The sequence below is a fragment of the Lampris incognitus genome, chromosome 9 (assembly GCF_029633865.1).
Source record: "Lampris incognitus isolate fLamInc1 chromosome 9, fLamInc1.hap2, whole genome shotgun sequence".
NCBI classification, from domain to species: Eukaryota; Metazoa; Chordata; class Actinopteri; order Lampriformes; family Lampridae; genus Lampris; species Lampris incognitus.
In genome coordinates, this window is record NC_079219.1 from 14,762,043 (window position 1) to 14,787,534 (window position 25,492).

The 25,492-nt window shown below is 42.3% G+C and overlaps 1 protein-coding gene across 2 annotated transcripts; it reads right to left on the reverse strand.

Moving 5' to 3' along the window:
• Positions 1 to 5,514: 5,514 nt before the first annotated feature.
• Positions 5,515 to 25,434, reverse strand: wdtc1 (WD and tetratricopeptide repeats 1). Of its 2 annotated transcripts, XM_056286241.1 has the most exons (17): positions 25,302 to 25,434; positions 24,624 to 24,764; positions 24,041 to 24,124; positions 23,880 to 23,926; positions 23,043 to 23,154; positions 22,742 to 22,929; positions 22,438 to 22,620; positions 21,797 to 21,891; positions 21,550 to 21,665; positions 21,366 to 21,441; positions 21,168 to 21,261; positions 20,508 to 20,678; positions 20,144 to 20,379; positions 16,354 to 16,522; positions 12,185 to 12,377; positions 7,146 to 7,371; positions 5,515 to 6,878 (listed from the first exon to the last, which is right to left on the reverse strand). In XM_056286241.1, exons 2-16 carry the CDS (start codon positions 24,687 to 24,689, stop codon positions 7,174 to 7,176), a joined length of 2,028 nt encoding a protein of 675 aa, XP_056142216.1. In that variant the 5' UTR covers positions 24,690 to 24,764; positions 25,302 to 25,434; the 3' UTR covers positions 5,515 to 6,878; positions 7,146 to 7,173. The 2 variants fall into 2 exon arrangements, with proteins under 2 accessions (XP_056142216.1, XP_056142217.1); XM_056286242.1 differs by lacking the exons at positions 5,515 to 6,878; positions 7,146 to 7,371 and having other exon boundaries at positions 12,304 to 12,422.
• Between the last annotated feature and the right edge of the window lie 58 nt (positions 25,435 to 25,492).

Here is a 25,492-nt window from a genome sequence, read left to right on the forward strand (position 1 = left end):
CTCCTTGCCTTCCTTTCCTGATGACACACCACGTACCTTCCTAGCTGTCGCCTTCACTATTTCTGCAGTGGTTGCCCAGCCATCTGGTAACTCTTCACTACCACCCAGTGCCTGTTTTAACTCCTTCCTGAACTTCACACAACAGTCTTCCTTCTTCAACTACCACCATTTGATCCTTGGCTCTGCCTTCACTCTCTTCCTCTTCTTGGTCTCCAAAGTCATCCTACATACCAATATCCAATGCTGCCTAGCTACATTCTCCCCTGTCACCACCTTGCAGTCTCCAATCCCTTTCAGATTGCACCTTCTACATAAGATATAGTTCACCTGTGTGCACTTTTCTCCACTCTTATATGTCACCTTGTGGCTAAAGCTAACTACAATGCTCAGATAGGATGCTTTAATGCACAGTGAAAGGGTCTCAGAGTGACGTTACAATTCCAAAATCATCATTGCTTTCCCTCCTGCCACACCAAAGCCTGTATACCAGTGAATCGAACACATTCCTACCTGTGACACGGCAAGGCACTGGAATCATCTCAATACAATAGCAGATGAAATTCCACCACAGCTGGAGTGTGAAATTGGCCTATTAATAGGCTACAATTGCTCAAGGGCACTAGCACCACAGCAGGTAATCTTAGAAGGAGAAGGGAAACTATATGCAGTTTACATAGAAATATGGAGTATTGTTGGTTTTTCCTCACCACATCATGACTCAACAAGCATCACAAACGTGCCAGAGTCGCTGTCAAAGAGCTCCCTCTAGTGACTACAGCAGATGCTATTAAGGTTCCTGAGTCTGATTTTAAGGATGACAGCAAAGATAGCAAGACAGTTTCTCAGGGCGACAATCTTCCTGAACATGTTAAAGGAAGGAATCTACAAAAACGTGAATGGATGCTATGAAATGCCACTCCCCTTCAAAGAGAGACCCTACCTCCCAGACAACAAGCAACTAGCCATTGTCCGGCTCAGTCATCTCAAAAGAAAAGTGTTAAAAAATTACATGTATAAGGAACGGTACGTGAAATTTATGAATGAGGTCATTGAAAAGGGTGATGCAAAGGAAGTTCATGAAGAGGGGAAAAATTATATATTCCTCACCATGGGGTCTATCACCCTAAAAAAAAACTCCACATGGCCTTTGACTGCTCTGCTCAGTACATGGGAACAAGCCTGAATGATCACCTATTGACAGGCCGACCTGCTAAATAATCTGAATGACGTTCTCATCAGATTCAGACAGCAACATATTGCCCTAATGTGTGATACTGAGAAGATGTTTCACAAATTCCATGTTCATGAACCTGACAGAGACTATCTACTTTTCCTCCGGTGGAAAAATTTAGTCCTGAATGCTGAGCCACAGGAATTTCACATGAAGGTTCATCTATTCAGTGCTGCGTCATCACCCGGATGTGCCAATTATGGATCGAAACATCTTGCTAAAGAAAATAAGGCTCCGTTTCCCCTTGGCTCACAGTTTATTATGAAAGACTTCTGTTGATGGTGTAACAAGCACGGCAAACACAGATGAAGCCATTCAGCTTGCAATGAAAGCCAAGAAGATCTGTGATACAGGTGATCTGAGACTGCACAAGTTTGTGTATAACAACAAGGCAGCGTTAGAGACTGTACCTCCATCTGAGCTTGCCACTGAAGCAAAAGCCCTTGACCTGGCCCTCAATGATTCAAATTTCGAGAGAGCCTTAAGAATCCATTGGCACATTAAATCTGACATTTTCAGATATTGTGTTCACCCTAATGGCCAACCAGCCACAAGGCGTAGCATGCTAGCCACAGTTGCACCCCTTTAATCAGAAAAACATGTGCTCCAAGAAACACAAACAAGGCACAGGCTGGGATGACCCTCTCCCCAGTGAACTGAAACCAGTGTGGGAAAACTAGAAAAGTGATATTGCAAATTTGGGGGGGGGGGGGGGGAAATCATCATACCCCACTGTTACTTGCCTCCTGACTTTGGACAAGTTGTGAAAAAGAGCTCCATCACTTATCTGATGCAAGTACATATGGTAATGGCCAAGAAGGAAATGTACATTGCGTTCTGGTGATTGCAAAGTCCAGTGTAGCTCCCATTAAGGTCATAACGATACCCAGATTAGAACTGACAGCTGCTGTTGTCTCAGTTGCAGCAAGCAACACCTTAAAAGATGAGCTTGGACTGTCAGATATAGATGAGTACTTCTGGATGGACTACAAGGTGGTTCGGGGGTACATAAACAACGAAGTTCGCCATTACCACATATTTGTGTCTAACAGGGTGCAAAAGATACCTCTCAGTACCTCTCCTCAGCAGCGGAGATACATCCCTACTGATCAAAACCTTGCAGACATTGCTTCAAGTGTAAGTGAGCTTGCTACATCTAACTGGTTTACAGGACCTCAGCTCTTTTGATAGAAAGAGATACCTCCAGCTGCGGAAGTCATCACAGGAATACCAATCGGGGATCCAGAAGTCAAAAGGATCCAGACACCAAATACACTGAAAACAGAACATGCAAGTCTCTCACACCGACTGTCAAAGTTTTCTTGTTGGTATAGAGCCACTCAAGCCATAGCACAGCTCGTCAGTTGCATCAAGGAAGACAAATCAGCATGTCACAGCACTGTTCAAGAAAGTGAGTGTGTATGGAACATCCTCATAAGAGATGTACAAAGACAATGAAGAGGAGATAAGGATGCTCAAAAAGAGGACTCCACTTCCATCTCAGAGCAAACTGTTTCAGCTTGATGCTTTCCTTGATCAAGATGGACACCTCAAGGTGGGAGGAAGATTGAAAAATGCATCACTTCCTTCTTCTTTGAACCACTCAGTGATCATCCCATCACCAGAATAATAATAGCTTATTATCATGAAAAGGTCCAACATCAAGGTAAAGGCCTAACTATTAATGAGATAAGAGCAAATGGATTCAGAGAATGAACAAGAGCTATTGCATCATATGTGCATCAGCGTGCTAAATGTCGAAAACTGAGGAAATACACAGAACATCAGATCTACCGTCAGAATGGATAGCTCCATCATCACCATTCACTTACTGTGGAATGGACTGTTTGGTCCTTTTCTCACGAAGCAAGCACACAAAGTTCACAAGCGATATGGCGTTCTTTTCACATGCTTTCTTTGTCGAGCCATTCACAATTGAAATGTTGGATGATAGGTCGACATATGCCTTTATTAATGGACTTCATTGCCATAAGAGGGGCAGTATGTCAAATAAGATGTGATCAAGGAACTAACTTCGTTGGAGCTGCAAATTAACTTTGTGAGGCTTTAAGTCAAGTGGACACGAGTCATCTCAACACATTTCTGGCTGAAAAGCAGTGTGATTTCAACATGAACGCTCCCCATTCAAGTCATGCAGGTGGTGTATGGGAGGCAAATTAGAACAGTGAGGAATGTTCTTCGTTCCACTCTCACTTTCATCTGGCAGGCTGGACAACGCCTCTCTGCAGACATTCTTCTATGAGGCTATGGCTATTGTAAATAGTCGTCTGCTCACAGTTGATCACTTGAGTGATCCAGACTGTCCGAAACCACTAACTCCCAATCACCTGCTCACATGAAGTCTATAGCAGCCTTGCCACCTCCCAGCAGATTCATCAAAGAGGACATGTATGCTCCTAAGAGGTGAGGTCATGTTCAATATCTTGATGAGCAATTCTGGAATTGTTGGAAGGAATATGTCCATGTTACAGCCAAGGGATGTAACGGTCTAATATCGCCACCAGACAACGATGACATAATCCAAGGAGAAACCTCAAGGTTGGGGACATCGTCATGAAGAAGACGGATGACCTCCCACGGAACAAGGGAGGTTAGCCAGTGTTGTGGACACAGTGACTGGTAAAGATGGACTTGTAAGAAAGGTAAAGATTATCTTGGAGACAAGAAGTTGGGTAAGGAGGGACAGCAATCCAGTGCAAAAGCTGGTCCTGCTCTTAGAAACTGTGAATTCCCTCTTCACTTCACAACCGTATCCTTAACAGTTTGAAAGTTTGTTTTTTGGACATTGTTACGGCTGACCTAAAACCGAAAGACCCAACAAGTGGTGCAAGAGCCGTACCATAAGAAAGCCACTAAAGAAAATGGTTCAGAGTCACTTTTACCATATAATTATGGGTTTATTACAATCTTGGCCAAAGCTCATGAACAACTAAGGCAGGGCAGCCATAAGGGCAAACTATGATGACTAAAGATGAATGCACTAAACACAAACAGACAAGGGAAACAATACTCACCGTCCTGCCTGGCAAAGCCAAATAAAAATGAAGGGGGGTACTAACCCCAAGGTCAAAAAAGGGGTCTAGAACATAAGCATGAGTGCCAGGCAAAAGTTAACTAAAGTTTATAAAAATCAAACAAACAGCATTCAGCAATGTGAGAGGACCTCTCCCTGCCCATGGACTTTTGAGCTTTTATAGGAGTCAGTAGGGGAAGGCCTCAGGTGCAGTCCGTCTGCAATCAGTGCAGCAATTAGCGCCACTTCACTGGCCCCGCCTTCCCAGGCACCACCTCAGATGACAGAATGGGCAGGGGCGTAACAGACATTCTTATAGACTCTTGCATAAAAGCACTGACAATGTTTAATAAACCTTACCAGTTAAGAGGTCACTGTAGAAATAATTTGAGCTTTACATTCCATACTGTCATTTAAAGTCCCTAATGATTTGGTGGGAGTGTAAATTACCTTTAATGTAGCCCAGCATACTCCCAGTATCTATTACATTTCATGTTTACTCGTTTGTGTTTTTGTAAGTTTAAGTCATTAATTATGTCATTAGTTTATATATTAAGGTTGACGCTCTTATTTTGAAAGGTTAATGTCACGCAATGCCAAAAACCTGCTCAATGAACGTAAAGGGGTGGAAAAGGGGTGGAAAGACGTAAACAAAGCAAGGTGTAAATATCGCCATGTGTCTGCTTAAGTGAATGCATACAAAAATTTGGTTCCACTACACTACAACCGTGTTAAGCTCATTCAAGTTAGATGCTGTGTTACTACAAAGTTTTTATGCAAATAAAAAATAAAAAAATCAGATAATATATCCAAAGTAACTCTGATCCAATGTTTGAAGGAGCATGAGAGAAAGTTGACATGGCCTGCTCTAGATAATGGTCTGCAGAGTGCTTTATCACTGAAACCTCTATTTCTCTTCAAGCTGGGTCACCTCATTAGTGTATGTGGGTCAGGTGATGAAATCCCATATAGTTATTATGCATATGATATATTGCATGCATTTGATTTCAAGCTCAACACTCAGCAAAAACAGGGGTGGAGGAAAAAAATTACCAATGAAATTAATTATAACTTAAGCATCCATACTGTAGCCTAAGGCATCATAGCCCATATCCTTACAACTTTGTTAGTGAAGCATCACATATGAATGAATCACTCTAACTGTGGGTATGTGCTGTGGAGTGACTTGCATACCAAGAGACAAAATTCACAAATGAGTAACAATCAAAGAGTGGGAGTACAGGCAAGGTGTTTAACAATAGTCTTTTATTTTCCAGCAATGGGTTTTACAAGTTTTCTCAAAGAAAAATAAACAGAATATCTCATAAATGATTTTAACAAAGTGAACACATGGAAGCCTATTATTGCGAAGATAAATCATTCTATTTATTCTATTTTGGGCCAAAAGGGCCCAAAGGGTTGTTTTGGGCAAAGGATGAAACCTTGTCCTGTTTGCCCAAAACTATGGTTAAAGGAACCTTAACATAAGGAGGCCTCCTCAAACATCTGACTGCAGCAAAGGAACAGTGATAGGGCCAAACTGCTATTAGGAGGGAAAATCCTAACCATATCTCCCCAAAACACTTAGATCTGTTTGAAAGGAAAACTAAAAATGCATATACGCTCCTATGTTCCCAAATACCACTATTTAGCATCTGTGCTCCTAAGACATTTCTGAGTCTATATTTAGGCCCAAGCTTCTCTTTCTGGGCCCAGTATAAGTTTCACATTGGTGGCATTTGCAATCAATATGACTGTACTTAATCTAAAAAAAAAAACAAAAAAAAAACAGTCATGGTAAGTTATTAATTTCCAAACATTTCCCCAAAATGAATAGAGAAAAGATGTTGACCAAAGTCAACATTTTGTAGTACAGCATCCCTCCCAATTATAGTTAAGTATAACTCAAGGACAGAATGCCAAAAGTATGTTTTCACAAAATATAGAGAATAAATAAAACATTAATCCTTGGCCACTTAAATTACATAAATTTAAAACGTTTGACAGGGGAAACAACTCATTCTGCCACATGCTTAAAAAAAAGTGCCACAATATCATTAACACGTTTTTGTTTTTTTTTCTGAGCAACACTAACAACTTTCGAGACTGAAGAGAGTGATGCTTACTTCTAAGCTTCCTGTGATCAAAATTTCAACAAGTGAAAATATGATCAGGTTTAAATTAATGATATAGCTGTGGAGCCTGTCAGAGATGAGTGGGCGTTGTGACTGCTGTGCTCCACCTGCAGATCAGCCAAGAGATGCCACAAAGCACCATCTGTATGGTTCTCCATAGTGGAGAGTGTGGCTGTGGGGCTGCACTCTGACCTCAAACTAGGTCACCCGACGTTGGGCTTCACCTTCTACTCAATATTTCTCTCTCGCACAAACCCGAGGAGGGATAAGTGCTCGACTCCTCTTTCTCTGCGAGAGATCGAGGAGCGACGTGGAAAGTGCTGTCCTCTTCGTCAAAGGTGTATCCACACCACACGAGGGCACAGGAAGAGGTTGAGAGCTGAGGTGTTGTTGGTATTTTGAAGGGCTGAGAGGGGCATCTCCACCCCAACTCCACCTGTTGGATTCCTCTCCCCAAAGTAGCCTCCACCAATCCTCTCTTAGGACAGGGGAGGGTGGTGCATAGTGCAGAGATGTGACATGACATTCACTCAATCAATGTTTCTCTCAGTAAGAGGGGGTAATTAACACTGAAACAGAATATCTATGGTGCGTTCCCCTCTGTGCGCACACACACACACACACACACACACACACACACACACACACACACACGCAGACACACACACACACGCACACACACACACACACACGCACGCACGCACACACACACATGGGGAAGTTGGGAGAGTGCTTTGCTTCCTACCTCAACTCTATAGTGTTCTAGTGCTCATTTAGCTAGGTCGACACTGTACTTGTCCCTCTGAGCTGTCCTCATCATCTGAGCCTTCTGGGCCAACACCCCGCAGGCCTGTGATGCGATAGCCCATGTTGAGCAGCATGACCTCCAGGGGATCTGCATTCATACGCCGTTGGTTGGCCTGAGCAGCACCCTCCATGTCCTCCACCACACGTCCGTTTTCACTCTCCGTCTGGATTATGAGGAAACAGCAGTGAGAGTAGCAAGGCAACAGTGCTGTGATGGTATATAGAACTGATGCTAAGACTCCTGGAAAAACACCAAGGTAGACTTTCTGAGGGCCAAATTATATTAAAAAGGTATACTTTTGTAATATTGGCACCTTTGAATGTGCAAGGGATCTGAATCAAAACAAAACAGAGCCTGACCCCACCCACCGCCCAGTTCCGCTCTCCAAACAGTGCCATGAACGGAAAACATTATTGAATATACGCAACAGAAAGAAAAACATGTCCTTCTTCCCTAAACTGGAAGTACTGTGTCATCTTTGGATTTTGCCTTTATTGATTATTTTGGCTGCACATTAGCTCGTAACTGACAATACAATTAGATAGCTCATATTAGCCACCTGTAGAGCTATACTTTAGCAATGTAACGGACGTTAAGTAGTCAGTCAGTTAGCAGAGCGCTGGTAGTGAGTAGCAGGCATTAGTAGTGCCAACACTCCCTTGAGACAGCTGAGCAGCGTGTTCTCTCATGCTATCAAAGCCCTTCCTTTGTCTGAGGCTATTTGGGAGGCATACTGGGTTTGATTTGCCATCTGATGACAAGCTTCTCTTCAGCAATTCTCACAACTCACACTTCTCTTTTGAACTGGATATACTTGAACGCTTATGAAGGGTGGGGGTAATTCATTTATAGTCTGACATTCCAAATACAGCCACAATAATAAACCAAATTGGGGTGAATGGGACAAAGCTTCACGCCACAAACATATCATTACACCTATATGGTCAAATACAGGCTAGTCTAGATTGATTTGAAAGTCTTCCATAGTAGGCCTTTAAAAACATCTTTTATTAGCACGGGTAAATTTCATCTATAAGATCATTTAAAATGGGTGTCTGTACTAATATACCTAAAGTTATTGAACCAATAATGACGACGATGACAGTGGCAAAAGCTATAGCTTAACCAAGCTACAGCCTGGCTATGGACTATGGCCATGCCCGATGCAACAGACTACTGCTGCATTTGAGAGAACTCAGAAATAGAATAGAATACTCCTTGTTAGTAATTTTGTACATACTTACACATTAAATTTATTCTCTGCATTAGACCCATCCTAGCTATGTAGCTAGGAGCAGTGGGCAGCCACTGTGCAGCACCCAGGGACCAACTCCAGTTATTTCTTCCTATTGCCTTGGTCAGGGGCACAGACAGGAGTATTAACCCTAACATGCACGTCTTTTTTGATGGTGGGAGGAAACCGGCGTGACCAGAGGAAACCCATGCAGACACAGGGAGAACATGCAAACTCCACACAGAAAGGACCTGGGACAGCCTGGGGTTTGAACCCAGGACCTTCTTGCTGTGAGGCAACAGCGCTAACCACTGGGCCACTGGGCCACCCAAAGTTGAAATATCCAACTTCCTACTAGGAAAACTGCAACAGAACACCACTTGATGGTAGAGTTCCAACTATGAAACTGGGGTGGAATTGAAGATGGTGATATGCAGGGAAAAGTACACTGTGAATAATGAAAAATCATCTTAAGACAATTTGAAAGCTTTTAAAATGTACAGTTGAGTCAAATTTCCTATATGGCATGAAAATAAACCTGTTATACTTGTAGAGACAGGCATGTAACCACACAGGTAAATTACAAAACATTAGCATTTGCTTAGTAAGCAAGTGGATATCAATTAACAATATCATTTAGCCTGTATGTGGCGTAACCATTTTCTTTTAGAACTCCGGACTGGAAAGCTTTGTGGGTCGGAAGTTGAAAATAGCAAGAAGGAATTTCCCACATTTGACTTTGGAACACAGCATAAGGCACCAGACACACAGGACACGTCACGTCACGTCGCCATCAACATTCCGTCAACGTTACTTTTGACCTGCCTCACAGCGCACGTCGCATCACGTCATGTTCAGCCCACGCGCAGCCGACAAACGGCTGTAAAAACAGCATCTGCGCAGCAGAGACATGGGTAGAGCGCGAGAGGACGGAAAACAGTATCAGCGTGCGGCAAAAGGCACAAAAAGGTAGGTAAAAACAGCACGAGCACGCGGCAGAGAAAGCAAAATTACCAACAAGATACTAGTCAATTTCTGTAGGCCCGATTATGTTTTGCCTCGCAAAATACTTCCTTTGACTTCGTATTGTAATATTGTAATAAAATCGGGCAGATTGACAGTAGACCTATTGCATTGGGATGAGAGAACAAAATTATTTTGAAACAGTAGTCCGTAAACAGCAGAACCAATATCACTATATCAACTTTATTTCTCATTATTACAATGTACTACGCTGATTGACGGATCCGTCAGCCATCGAGAATTCAAACTCTAATTCTTGACGTTGAACGGAGCCATCAGACGTGACGGAATGTGGCTAGTGTGACACCTCTCATTGCTTCCAATTAATAATTTACTTGACGTTCGACGGAGGACGTGACGTGACGTGTCCTGTGTGTCTGGTCCGTAAGGCCATGCTCAATATCACTTTTTGCAATTAAACTAACAGGACAAAAACATCCATCCATCCATTATCCAAAACGCTTATCCTGCCCTCAGGGTCATGTTGATGCTGGAGCCTATCCCAGCAGTCACTGGGCGGAAGGCGGGGAGACACCTTAGACAAGCCGCCACGCCATCACGCAGGGCTGACATACACACACACATACATTTATACATAGGGACAATTTAGTACGGCCAGTTCACCTGACCTACATGTCTTCGGACTGTGGGAGGAAACCGGAGCCCCCAGATGAAACCCACGCAGGCAAGGGGAGAACATGCAAGCTCCACACAGAGGACGACCCCCAAGGTTAGACTACCCCGGGGCTCGAACCCAGGACCTTCTTGCTGTGAGGTGACCGCACTAACCACTGCGCCACCGTGCCACCAGGAGGACAACAACAATCAGGATAAAACTAAGCAAAAGTTTGGCATGGGTTTGTGTTTGTTTTCTATTTATGTTTTTTCAGGGATAACGAATGACTCAAGCCAGCGCCACAGTGGAACACAGCCACACTCTCACTGGCTCCACCTAACTCCAAAGACCAGGAGAGAAGTGTTTCCCCACAATTTGTAAAGGAGCTTTAGCAGTGTGATAGAGAAATAGAAAAAAAAAATATATATACACTACCGTTCAAAAGTTTGGGATCACCCAAACAATTTCGTGTTTTCCATGAAAAGTCACACTTATTCACCACCATATGTTGTGAAATGAATAGAAAATAGAGTCAAGACATTGACAAGGTTAGAAATAATGATTTGTATTTGAAATAAGATTTTTTTTACATCAAACTTTGCTTTCGTCAAAGAATCCTCCATTTGCAGCAATTACAGCATTGCAGACCTTTGGCATTCTAGCTGTTAATTTGTTGAGGTAATCTGGAGAAATTGCACCCCACGCTTCCAGAAGCAGCTCCCACAAGTTGGATTGGTTGGATGGGCACTTCTTTGAGCAGATTGAGTTTCTGGAGCATCACATTTGTGGGGTCAATTAAACGCTCAAAATGGCCAGAAAAAGAGAACTTTCATCTGAAACTCGACAGTCTATTCTTGTTCTTAGAAATGAAGGCTATTCCATGCGAGAAATTGCTAAGAAATTGAAGATTTCCTACACCGGTGTGTACTACTCCCTTCAGAGGACAGCACAAACAGGCTCTAACAGGTACTATTTAATGAAGATGCCAGTTGGGGACCTGTGAGGCGTCTGTTTCTCAAACTAGAGACTCTAATGTACTTATCTTCCTACTCAGTTGTGCAACGCGGCCTCCCACTTCTTTTTCTACTCTGGTTAGAGCCTGTTTGTGCTGTCCTCTGAAGGGAGTAGTACACACCGGTGTAGGAAATCTTCAATTTCTTAGCAATTTCTCGCATGGAATAGCCTTCATTTCTAAGAACAAGAATAGACTGTCGAGTTTCAGATGAAAGTTCTCTTTTTCTGGCCATTTTGAGCGTTTAATTGACCCCACAAATGTGATGCTCCAGAAACTCAATCTGCTCAAAGAAGTGCCCATCCAACCAATCCAACTTGTGGGAGCTGCTTCTGGAAGCTTGGGGTGCAATTTCTCCAGATTACCTCAACAAATTAACAGCTAGAATGCCAAAGGTCTGCAATGCTGTAATTGCTGCAAATGGAGGATTCTTTGACGAAAGCAAAGTTTGATGTAAAAAAAATCTTATTTCAAATACAAATCATTATTTCTAACCTTGTCAATGTCTTGACTCTATTTTCTATTCATTTCACAACATATGGTGGTGAATAAGTGTGACTTTTCATGGAAAACACAAAATTGTTTGGGTGATCCCAAACTTTTGAACGGTAGTGTATATATATAATAGATTATCAATTCAAATTACGTGTTAATATGAAACTTGTCATAATATTTATTCAAAATAAACACACACATGGGGTGTCTCTGTAGCCGAATGGTTATAGTGCATACCACACGGTCACAGGTTCGATTCCAGCCGACGACATTAACTGTATGTCATACCCCTCTCTCCCTCCCATTTCCTGTCTGCCTTTCACTATCACTGTCCAATAAAAGGGGGGAAATAAATAAATAAATAAAACACACAAGTAAACACAGCTGTTACAAAATGAGGTAACTGCAGCAAACTTCCTAAACATGTGGTACGCCTTCAAATACAGTAGTACGGCAGTTATTGTCGCAGCCCAACTGGTGAGATCACCAACGCTTCTCTCTCAGATCAATCACTCACATATGAGTGCTAACGTTTTAACTGTGCGTTGCTTTAAAAAGTCAAGATAATACAGGGGAGAAAAAGACCCATCTTTTACCTCTGGTCTGGGGTTCCATAGCCGTACCACAGGATCAATGCCACTCGTAGCCAGGAAGCAGTAGCTAGGATGAGGCTGCAGGCAGTTGACTATGGACTCGTCCCCCTGCAGGATCCTCACCAGATTAGTTGTCTCCTTTTCCCAGATGAAGAAAGAGCCATCATCTGAGCCACTCACTATGTACTGGCCTTTGCTGTGGCAAGAGAAGGCAAAAGTTCCAACCTACCATAGTCTTTGGCTGCATGTAAAAGATACATGTATGTGTTATTTCAACTGTATAGCAAATTACACTAATATCAGAACAATTTCAGATTCCACACCTTCACAATGGACCAACAACCCAGAAATACCGTCAATGTTAAAGTTTGACCCTGAAAAATGATCCAGACAAATTCTAGGGAGTCAAACTCTGGTTTGCGTCATGTTTATTTCAATGTTCAAACCTGGTTATGGGGCTAAAAGTCCTAAGCTTATTTTCCTTCTGCAAGATTGTGACATAAAAAAAGCATTGTTGGCAAAAGAGATAATCAATAAATCATGTATGTACACTACCGTTCAAAAGTTTGGGATCACCCAAACAATTTTGTGTTTTCCATGAAAAGTCACACTTATTCACCACCATATGTTGTGAAATGAATAGAAAATAGAGTCAAGACATTGACAAGGTTAGAAATAATGATTTGTATTTGAAATAAGATTTTTTTTACATCAAACTTTGCTTTCGTCAAAGAATCCTCCATTTGCAGCAATTACAGCATTGCAGACCTTTGGCATTCTAGCTGTTAATTTGTTGAGGTAATCTGGAGAAATTGCACCCCACGCTTCCAGAAGCAGCTCCCACAAGTTGGATTGGTTGGATGGGCACTTCTTTGAGCAGATTGAGTTTCTGGAGCATCACATTTGTGGGGTCAATTAAACGCTCAAAATGGCCAGAAAAAGAGAACTTTCATCTGAAACTCGACAGTCTATTCTTGTTCTTAGAAATGAAGGCTATTCCATGCGAGAAATTGCTAAGAAATTGAAGATTTCCTACACCGGTGTGTACTACTCCCTTCAGAGGACAGCACAAACAGGCTCTAACCAGAGTAGAAAAAGAAGTGGGAGGCCGCGTTGCACAACTGAGCAAGAAGATAAGTACATTAGAGTCTCTAGTTTGAGAAACAGACGCCTCACAGGTCCCCAACTGGCATCTTCATTAAATAGTACCTGTTAGAGCCTGTTTGTGCTGTCCTCTGAAGGGAGTAGTACACACCGGTGTAGGAAATCTTCAATTTCTTAGCAATTTCTCGCATGGAATAGCCTTCATTTCTAAGAACAAGAATAGACTGTCGAGTTTCAGATGAAAGTTCTCTTTTTCTGGCCATTTTGAGCGTTTAATTGACCCCACAAATGTGATGCTCCAGAAACTCAATCTGCTCAAAGAAGTGCCCATCCAACCAATCCAACTTGTGGGAGCTGCTTCTGGAAGCGTGGGGTGCAATTTCTCCAGATTACCTCAACAAATTAACAGCTAGAATGCCAAAGGTCTGCAATGCTGTAATTGCTGCAAATGGAGGATTCTTTGACGAAAGCAAAGTTTGATGTAAAAAAAATCTTATTTCAAATACAAATAATTATTTCTAACCTTGTCAATGTCTTGACTCTATTTTCTATTCATTTCACAACATATGGTGGTGAATAAGTGTGACTTTTCATGGAAAACACGAAATTGTTTGGGTGATCCCAAACTTTTGAACGGTAGTGTAGATCTGTCCCTGCTATGTGCAAATGTGAATGTTAGGGGCACAGAACATCCCTATGTAAAAACTGCCAATAAACTGGCTTCTACACAAGGGGCACCTGGATCAGCATACTAATATCATTAAAGCTAGAATCCTGAAGATGATCCTTTTTTTTTTTGTTAACTTACTGACAGTTATGGTGATAGTGGTAATTACACTGTTGTTTGATTATTACGCAGCCACGTAATCCATTCAAAATGCAACAAGAGTTGCCAGTGCTATTTGTACTTGCCCCATTGCCAAACAAAAACATGGTTGAACCTGGGTTTTAGTTATCGATGTTATAGTATCTGTTGTAGCACTGTAACTAACAATTATTTTCATAACTGATTCGTCTATTGGTTATTTTTGATTAATCTCTTAATCATTTAGTCTGTTAAAAGTAAAAAAAAAATACTGATGAATGCCCATCTTACATTTTCAGAATCCAAAGCAATGTCATAAATCTGTTTACTTAGTCCGACCAACGGCCATAAAAAAACTCAAATATTAATTTCATAATGATATAAATCAGAGGAAGGCAAGACAATCTTAGCATTTATGAAACTGCAATCAACAAATGTTTGGTATTTTTACTTGATGAATGACTCAAACGATTAATCATCTTCCAAAATAGTAAGCCATTAATTTTCTGTCAACTGATCAACTGATTAATCGACTGATCGTTTCAACAATAATCTGTTGGAAAAGGTCTTCAGTGAGATTTGCCTGCCATATCTGCTTGTTAGCCACAACTTCACCTCCATCTCAAGCTCATGGCTACTGGCCTTATTCTCCCACATTTGGCTGCTTTGGTAAGGATATAAAAATGATAAGTGCTGTCATTGGAAAGTCATTCCCAAAAGTATCTGTCAAAATGAGCAACTTTAAAAGTATTCATGATTTGGGGCATCTGGGTAGCGTAGCGGTCTATTCCGTTGCCTACCAACACGGGGATGGCAGGTTTGAATCCCCATGTTACCTCCGGCTTGGTCAGGTGTCCCTACAGACACAATTGGCCATGTCTGCGGGTGGGAAGCCGGATGTGGGTATTTGTCCTGGTCGCTACATTAGTGCCTCCTCTGGTCAGTCGAGGCGCTTGTTCAGGGGGGAGGGGGAACTGGGGGGGAATAGCGTGATCCTCCCACATGCTACGTCCCCCTGGCGAAACTCCTCACTGTCAGGTGAAAAGAAGCAGCTGGCGACGCCACATGTATCGGAAGAGGCATGTGGTAGTCTGCAGCCCTCCCCAGATCGGCAGAGGGGGTGGAGCAGATATCGGGACAGCTCGGAAGAGTGGGGTAATTGGCCGGATACAATTGGCGAGAAAAAGGGAGGAAAAAAAAGTATTCATGATTTGGATATTTATGAATTAGCTATGGTCTTAAATACGCCAGTGATAGGACATATCAAAAAGGGAATATGTTTGCATCTAAACCTTAAGCACTGCAAGTATAAGTATAACACTACTATTTGACTTTTATGTGAATTACACAACAATGGCTTTGCCCTGACATTCCAATTGAACGCTCAAACGCTGTTCACAGGAAGGGCTGGTCATTGTTTAAATTCAAATTGTTTTGTTAATAATAATAATAATAATAATAATGGGTTTTAAAATGAGGGTGGTTGAGCAGTGTTTTCATGTGCAACAGGAGGATGAAACCAAATGAAGGTAAGGAAAAACAACTGTGGAAAGAGGGGAGGAATCGCTCTTGAGCAGTAGGATCCACTTATGTTCCCGACAACATATCCAACTAGTTCCAGAGGAAGACCAAATATCTTGTCACTTACTCAACTGGTGAGTCGCTGTTATTCGTTTCGTCCTGTTGTAAGCAAATCTACATTTCAACTCACTGAACAATTAGTATGCTCTACCTTAAGGCAGAACCTGTCCACACAACAGTTGGCCACAGAGACGAGTCACACATTGGACGAAGAGTTATGTATGTTACTTGTTAGATTTGAATTATTAAGGAGTACAAACGCTCTCTCGGTTTATGTTTCGAGAACATAACACTGCTGGTCTTTTCAGCAGACCATGCAGGCCGGTCATTTCACCAGAGCTCATGGAAATGTCTCATGTGCACACTTTATTTAAAGTGAGGGGGTGACTGTACTTTATAAATATACCTTTTGTGGTACTGGTTTGTGCAAAATGTTTACCTTACTGCATTGGGGGATAAAAATTAAACAAAGGTGGAAAAATCAACCAATTTGTCCATCTACTATATTAAAAATATGGTCGTTTCTTTCATACTTTTAACAAAACACTATCAATATCTACATACTGTATGTCAATTTCCTCAATCGATCTGTGGTCCACTATGTATCCTGAAACTGGTTCCAAAGTCACAGTGCTGACGACTGCCCCCTGCTGACAGTTCTGGGAATGTGAGATCTACTGACCTTCCAAAGAAGTTGGCCTCTTTGATGTCAGTGGTGGTGTTGCAGTGACCACAGTAACGGTGCTTATAGTCAAAACTTCGCTCTCTCAACACTATCTCGTCCTCAGGGATGGACTCCTTCCGGCTGAATGAATGGAAGCGAATGGCGCTATTGGTCTTTTTGTCTTCTGCTAGAAAAGACAACAAAAAAGTTAGTTCATCATGTGAACATGAGATAAACAGAGTTTGGGATGGGCAAATTTATTCTTCAAGCACAAAATGGAATATTTACTTGACCACTTACTGAAGCCAATGTAGATTTGAGTACTGGAATGACCTTGAGAAATTGGTTTGGCTCATGACACTGACAATTTATTTGATTTCAAACTCCAATGTGAAGGCTCCATATGACAGCTGTATTCGCGCCCATATCTGAAGATACCCAAATCATCTCTCTCTGCCTTTTGGGGGGAAAGGTAATAATATCTAAAGAAAAAATAGTTAAGATGACTGCTAAAATCTAGTATAAGATAAATTGACTTGATTGAAAAGTTTCCAAGCTTAATCAAACTGTCAAAGAGACTGCAAAGACAGATTTTGATTTTGGCAAGCTGAAACAATACGGATTTTATTTTGCAGTGTTTAGTATTCAATAATCCAGCCACTGAGAATGCACAAGCCAGTGCATTCCTAGTGCTGGTCCCAAGCCCGGATAAATGGGGAAGGTTGCATCAGGAAGGGCATCTGGCGGAAAACTTTTGCCATATCAAATATGCAGCTCATAAATCAAGATTTCCATACCGGATCGATCAAATGACCACCATCGGTACTGTTGGCCAGCAGCGTGCCAGTGGAAACTATGCTACTGTTGGGTGAAGGAGAAGGAGAGGGGAAAGGCAAGTCCAAAGGGAGCGGGAGAGGAGAGTCAAAACTTCAAATGTTGGCACTATGACTGGTAAAGGGAGAGAGCTGGCTGATATGATGGAGAGTGATGATACGGTGTATGTAAGAGACCAGGTGGAAGGGGAGCAAGGCCAAGAGCATCGGAGGTGGGATCAAACTCTTCTACCATGGTGCAAATGGGAGGAGAAATGGAGTAGGAGAAATTCTGAATGAAGAGTATGTCAAGAGTGTGTTGGAAGTGAAGACAGTGTCAGACAGAGCGATGAGTATGAAGCTGGAAATCGAAGGTGTATTGATGAATGTTATCAGCGCATATACCCCGCAAGTTAGGTGTTAGCTGGAAGAGAAAGAAAAATTCTGGAGTGAGTTGGATGAAGTGGTCGAGAGCGTATCCCAAGGAGGAGTGGTGACTGGAGTGAACTTCAATGGGCATGTTGGTGAAGGGAACAGAGGTGATGGGTAGGTATGGTGTCAAGGAGAGGAATGTGGAAGGACAGATAGTGGTGGATTTTGCGAAAAGGATCGAAATGTCTGTGGTGAATACATATTTCAATAAGAGGGAGGAACACAGGGTGACGTATAAGAGTGGAGGAAGGTGCACACAGGTGGACTATATCTTATGCAAGAGGCATGATCTGAAAGGGATTAGAGACTGCAAGGTGGTGACAGGAGAGAATGTAGCCAGGCAGTATCGGATGGTGGTCTGTAGGATGACTTTGGCACTCAAGAAGAGGAAGAGAGTGATGGCAGAGCCACGGGTCAAATGGTGGAAGTTAAAGAAGGAAGACTGTTGTGTGGAGTTCAGACAGGCACATGGTGGTAGTGAAGAGTTGTTGGATGGCTGGGCAACTGCTTCAGAAATAGTGAGGGAGACAGTTAGGAAGGTACTTGGTGTGTCATCTGGACAGGGGAAGGAAGACAGGGAGACTTGGTGGTGGAATGAGGAAGTATAGGAAAGTGTACAGAGGTTGGCAAAGAAGAAGTGGGTTAGTCAGAGAGATGAAGAAAGCAGACAGAAGTACAAGGAGACACAGCGTAAAGTGAAGAGAGAGGTGGCAAAAGAAAATGCATATGATGAGTTGTATGACAGGTTAGACACTAAGGAAGGAGAAAAGGATTTGTACCAATTGGCTAGACAGAGGGACCAAGCAGGGAAGGATGTGCAGCAGGTTAGGTTGATGAAGCATAGAGATGGAAATGTGCTGACAAGCGAGGAGATTGTGTTGAGAAGGTGGAAGGAGTACTTTCGAGGGGTTGATGAATGAAGAAAATGAGAGAGAGAAGGTTGGATGATGTAGGGATAGTGAATCAGGAAGTGTGGTGGATTAGCAAGGAGCAAGTGAGGGCAACTATGAAGAGGATGAAGAGTGGAAAGGCGGTTGGTCCAGCTGACATACTGTGGAGGCATGGAGATGTTTAGGAGAGATGGCAGTGGAGTTTTTAACTAGATTGTTTAACGCAATCTTGGAAAGTGAAAGGATGCCTGGGGAGTGAAGAAGAAGTATACTGGTACCAATTTTTAAGGATAAGGGTGATGTGCAGAGCTGTAGTAGCCACAAAGGTATAAAGTTGATTAGCCACAACATGAAGATATGGGAAAGAGTAGTGGAAGCTAGGTTAAGAGGAGAGGTGATGATTAGCGAGCAGCAGTATGGTTTCATGCCATGAAAGACCAATACAGATGCGATGTTTGCTTTGAGAATGTTGATGGAGAAGTATAGAGAAGGCCAGAAGGAGTTACATTGTGTCTTTGTGGATTTAGAGAAAGCATATGACAGGGTGCCAAGAGAGGAGGTGTGGTATTGTATGAGGAAGTTAGGAGTGGCAGAGAAGTATGTAGGAGTGGTGCAGGATATGTATGAGGGCAGTGTGACAGTGGTGAGGTGTGCGGTTGGAATGACAGGTGGGTAAGAGGTGGAGGTGGGATTACATTAAGGATCAGCTCTGAGCCCTTTGTTGTTTGCAATGGTGAAAGACAAGTTGACAGACAAGATCAGGCAGGAGTCTTCATGGACCATGATGTTCGCGGATGACATTATGATCTGTAGCAAGAGTAGGGAGAAGGCTGAGAAGAGCCTGGAGAGGTGGAGGTATGCACTGGAGAGAAGAGGAATGAAAGTCAGTAGGAGCAAGACAGAATACGTATGTGTGACCGAGAGGGAGGACAGCAGAATGGTGAGGATGCAAGGAGTAGAGGTGATGAAGGTGGATAAGTTTAGATACTTGCGGTCAACTGTTCAAAGTAATGGGGAGTGTGGAAGGGAAGCAAAGAAGAGAGTAAAGGCAGGGTGGAGTGCGTAGAGAAGAGTGTCAGGATTGATTTGCAACAGAAGGGTACCAGCAAGAGTTAAAGGGAAGGTCTATAAGATGGTAGTGAGATCAGCTATGTAGTATGGTTTGGAGACAGTGGCACTGATGAAAAACAAAAGGCGGAGCTGGAGGTGGCAGAGTTGAAGATGCTAAGAATTTCATTGGGAGTGACGAAGGACATGATTAGGAATGAGTATATTAGAGGAACAGCTCAGGTTGGATGGTTTAGAGACAAAGCAAGAAAGGCAAGATTAAGATGGTTTGGACATGTGTGGAGGAGAGATGTTGGGTATATTGGGAGAAGGATGCTGAAGATGGAGATGCAAAGCAAGAGGAAAAGAGGAAGGCCAAAGAGGAGATTTATGGATGTGGTGAGGGAGGACATGCAGGTGGCTGGTGTGACAGAGGAAGACACAGAGGACAGGAAGAGATGGAAATGGATGATCCACTGTGGCAACCCCTAAAGGGAGCAGCCAAAAGTAGTAGTAGTGTTTAGTATTCAATGTGAGTATTTAGTATTTAGATCAGTCCAGTAAGAACAGCATTGACGCTGTGTACACCGGTACTCATTAATCGAGCACCTTGCCCCTGTTCCCCACCTGACTCTGTCTTGGAGAATAGGGCAGCCTTGATGTCTTTATCCAAGGCATCGCAGGCACTGCTATGGGCTTGCTCTGGGAACTTCCCCTTGAAGTCGTCTAAGCACTCCAGTGCCTCAGGCACATACTTCAGCTCAAACAGGCAGCGTGCCAGCCTGAAATGAGCCTTGAGATGCCCAGGGTTGAGAGTCAGGGCTTTCAGACAGTCCCTGAGTGCATCATAATGGTCACCATCCCTATGAATCACAAATACACACACACACACACTTACCAACTTCATTACTGCATTTAAAGGCTTTTCACAGAGGAATTTGAAGCACCCCTCTGAGGAGTTTTAACAACATCAGGACCTGATGTGGCCTACCATTTACGTTTCATGTAGGCTGCAGCACGGTTCCCGTATAGCATGGCATTGCGGCTGGCCTGATGGATCCCTAAACTATAAAGCTGGATTGCCTGGGTCCACTGCTGCCGTGCAAATGCGTCATTAGCTTGTTGTTTTATTCTCTCCAAGTGAGGGGGGAGCTCGCTAGACCTAAGAATAAAAGACAGGTATGGGAAAGACAGGCTATACTGAAAACGAAACCCCTTAAACATGATTATAAAATCTACATACACACAGCCTCCCACCCATGATCATGTATGTCGAACATCCCTTGTGACCTCATCTTGTCAGTGCTACTGTTTCATTTCAATATACTTTTATGCATTTGGCTTTTTAACCATTTTCCATATATTTCTTTAAATCATTAAGATTCTGTTAACCATTTTTGATGTCTTTCATGTTAAAGTGGGGCTTTTTGGGGGGGAAGGTTTCATTTAATTTCCTTTCTGTGTTTGAAGCCAAGATGTTTTTACAAGAACTGCTTTTTATCTCACTTGTAGTAATTCATCCTTTACTTCTTGTGTTTTCAATCATTTTATTTTTATCATTAGATTTTTAAATCTATATCAATTCAATGTTTTATCACTGTGCAAATAAACAACTAAACAGTTTCTGAGAGGTTGGAAAGACAATGGTTACCCAGTGCAGATCTTGCTTTCAGCTAATCGGAGGCGGCTGGCAGGCAAGTGAATTCCATTTGATACTCCATTGGTTGTCTTACCATTCTGTACATCTGTCAGGATATCAAAGTTATACAAAGGGACAGATATAATTTTCTATACAATTCAAAGTAAGGTTGCCTGTGCTATCTATCAGGTATAGATGGTACTGTCCTACCTGTTGATGATTGGCACTTTTTTGGAAGCAGCAAGGTATATGGCCTCTGTTTAAATGTCAAATCAAACAGATACACCTGCAGACCCCACAAAAAATAAACAAATATCAACCATTATAATACTATAAGAGAAACTAAATGACAGCCCCCTGACTCTATTCTCCTGTTTTTCCAATCGGGCAGTACCTGTTCGCCACCCATGTTAACTAGCAGTTCAGTACCATCAGGACTGAAGGTGACATAAGTGGCAACCAGCACCCTCAGGCGGTTGCTGTAGTCTGGGAGTTTCACTGGGAGGTGTCCTGGGAAAGAGTGGAAGAAACGGAGGGAATATTATTTTATCAACTCTTTAAAAGCCAGTTTATATCTGCACATATCACTGTGCTGTACTTTTGTACATGGTGCAATTTAGACAATTAAGAAATATTCACACCTGCAACATAATACTGTCCAGCTCCATCTGGAATGGGCTTCTGCCTGTCACAGAAGGTGTGCACAGCAGCCGATGTGCTCTGACTCACTGATTTCCTGCAGAAAGAAAGATAATCATGTCCCATTACAAAATATCCATTTGTGCATCAATGTCAAAACCTGGACTAAAGAACTTTGAAAAAGCCCATGGCTGTTAAATGACAAGGTCTGAGCTCCTACAGATCTTCTCATTCAACATCCCAAAATGTTCCAACTCTTAAAATTCTTGGTTCACTATGAAGCGTTTAGTCAATATTCAGTATCATGTATGCTAACAGGGGCTGGGCAATTCAACTGGTTTGTAAGATTTTGCTACACTATAACAGAAAAAATGTTATTTGCAGCAACATAATTGCAGTATGAAACATGACACAGTAACTGGTCTACAACTGACTAAATTGTGTAATCATGTACATTGGGACAACAGTAGTTTGCATGCCTTTCCATTTTTGTTCCAAACTCTGAAGGCTTAAATATTATGTGTCATTTTCCAAACTTTCAAACCCTTCCAGAGTTATGCAAGACTTCTGAAAGCCTATCACTTGCATTATATAAAAAAAGTCTAATGGCTATGTGATCACTAGTGTTTGTGATTAGACTAACCTGTGGTTGTGTATCATGCGGATGTCATAGAGGCGTACAAAGGGGCCATTGGACCCCACTGCCAGATAATTGTTGTCCCGTGGATTGACAGCTAGACACTTGGCTTCAACCAGCTGACCGCAGAACTCGGTCAGATCAATGAGCACCTCAGAGCGTTTACTGTTCTCCCTTAAATCATACTGCCTGTAGGGGACAAGAGGAGTGAATATACCCAGAGTGCAGCTTCACTGTAGAAATAAAACATGAAATAACTTTTGAGGTTCTTCAACATGTAAATGGTAATTTTGGATCATTGGGTTAAGACCTGATGATGCCGTCCTCTGCGGCACTCCAGAAGGTATTAGGCCACATGGGTGCTGTGGCAATCCGTTTGACTCTATTCGTGTGGTCAGAAAACATGTGGATAGTCTCCTTGGCTGTTAAGTCATGCACATGGACCTTTGTATCTGCCGCACCAGTCACTAAGATTCGGTCTCCAGAGTGGGGGAGGAACTGCATAGGCATGACAAAATTTCAGATTCATAACCCCAGGATAAAGTGATGTCCAACACCCCTTTAAAAATATGTGACCTACTTCCCAACCTTGTGTTCAGTAGTCATCCTACCTTTACAGAGAAGATGTTTGCTGCATGTCCTGTGTGAATAGTAGTGAGCTTCTTATGTTTGAAGGGATCCCAGATAATTGCATGTTGATCATCTGAACCCGAGGCCAGCAGACTGAAAATTAAAAGAAGGACCAGAGAAGACAAGACTCATTCTTTGGTGTCTTTTCACTACCTCATTCCACTAAAAAAACAAGGCTGACATATTTTTTGATGTGAAATGACTGGCAAATTTCATAAACTTGCCTTCAACACTATAGTGATTCAAGCCTCATGAGTTGTGATTGAAATGCATCTTCTCATAGGAGCTCTGGTCTGAGAACAGTTTGACCCTTTTTTCATTTATCACATTATATAATGCAACTTGTGATCCCAAATTAAGAACATAATTCTTAAGGGTGAAGGTTGTAATTCTACTTGAATCCTGACCTCTGTTGTTCAGGGATATGCATAATAACAACAAAACAAAGCATGTAAGAAAAACAAATCAAGCATAAAGGTTGCGAATACACAACACAAAGGTCAACATCTACAATTTTTGAAAACCCTGTGTGTAATGTTCAATACAACTGCTGTATAGTTAGAGTTTGAAACAAGTCCTTTAGTGGGCAGGCCATAAAAAACCAACAAAAGTAGTCGATCCAGCCCTTGTGTTGTTGAATGCAGCAATCTGGGGAGTGTGTGTTTGTGTACATCTAAGTGCATTTGTGCGGATAAATGCTAACCATTAGGTATTCCACCAAGTGACTTCTGGCTCTTTTAAAGGCCGTCTACATCCAGACCATGTTCTGCAAAAAACTTCAATATAGGAGGTACTTTTGGTGTCAAGTTTACACTTACTCTCCTCGTTCATTCCATTCCAGACAATTCACGCACCCAGTATGGCCCTGTTAACACAATTAATATAAACTGTTAAGAGAACAATGTTTGGTGATAATTCATTGATGCCTGCATTCTCTTACTCTCTCCCTTTGAAACACACATGTAAATTTGCTGATCACCTGAAGCTCAGCTTCCAGTCCCAGTCTCTTGATGAAGGGGTCAGTCACATGATGGAACCTTTGGAAGCCCAATGCTCTCTTGTCCTGATGACATGAATTAAAGAATCCATCATATTTCACCAAAAACATCTCCTATGCCATTACTGGGTATGGTCATGTTTCAGAATACTTCCCAAAAGACACCCTATTGCTTAAGAAAGTCAGAATTCTGATTGAAGTGGCTTTAAACCGTGATAATAAAAATCTTTCTAAACACTAGTCACAGTATAAAATAGAGGTTCTGGCCAAAGTCCTGCACAAATTTTCCATGTTTATTCAACTGGGCCAAATTTGAATACCATAGTATTTTTTTAAGTATAGACTTAAAGTGAAATGTTCTTTGTTTTCCTTATAAGCAGCACCACTTCATAATGTCATCCGTTGTTGTTTTGTTTCTGTTTTGTCTTTTTCCAAAATAAAGTGCAGAGAGAAATTGAAAGTTAGGAGAGGCGTTATGGAATAACATAAACCAGGCTTTTATCCTGGGATGTTGCATGCACTGGCAGATTTCGTCTCCAGGTTGCCTATGTAATTATCTACTTACTCTGATCTGCCTATGCAGGACATCTCTGGTGATATTGACGGCAGACATAGCCTCGCCGCAAATCATACGGTGGGGTCTGGGTTTGAAGGTCCAGAGGTCAGAGCTCCGATGACATTTATTCCGCTCCTCTCGTGGAATAGGCTGTAATTTTGTTTACATCATTGTAGACATGTGTGAGGCGCGACGTATAGCCACGTACCTAACGTCAGTGGCAATCTTTGTGGTAAACGGCGAGAATGTCGACAAAGCTTTGATTTCTCGAAACCAGGTGTTTTCAAAAATCGTGGCAACGATTGTTGAAACCAGCAGTCTGACCATCTAGCAGCTGGCCAGGTAACATCAGCTGCTCAGACCAGCGTGGTCCGCCTGACTTAGCTCAACACTGTGAAGAGACTGAAATGACAATCCTCCGCTCAGGGTTAGCAAACAACCCACGAGAAAGCGAATTACTTGTCCAAATGACTTCAGCAGCTCCATCAAGTGTTACGTTCAGACTAATCGGCGAGAAAGACAGTCAACAAATACACAAACACGAAGACACTGGTGGCGTGAAAGAAATGCTAGCCACCAGTGTGTCAGGCCTTCACAGCGCATTAGCCTTAGCTCGCTAGCTAAACAAAACGGCCATTCTGTGCCGACTCGCGTAATTATCATTTACGACTGCGTATGAGAACTCACCGCTGTCCAAGTACTTGCTGTCAAGAAATTCCCATTGAATAGGCGTGTTATAGCGCATAGCACGAGTTTGTTTACAAGGTTCTCGGCAATTCCTTCTCTTGAGTTAACAAACCCTCCCAGTGACAATATCCATTTTAAGTGATTGGAATAACGCAATTGGTTTGAGGATCGGTTACGCAAAAAACGCGCGT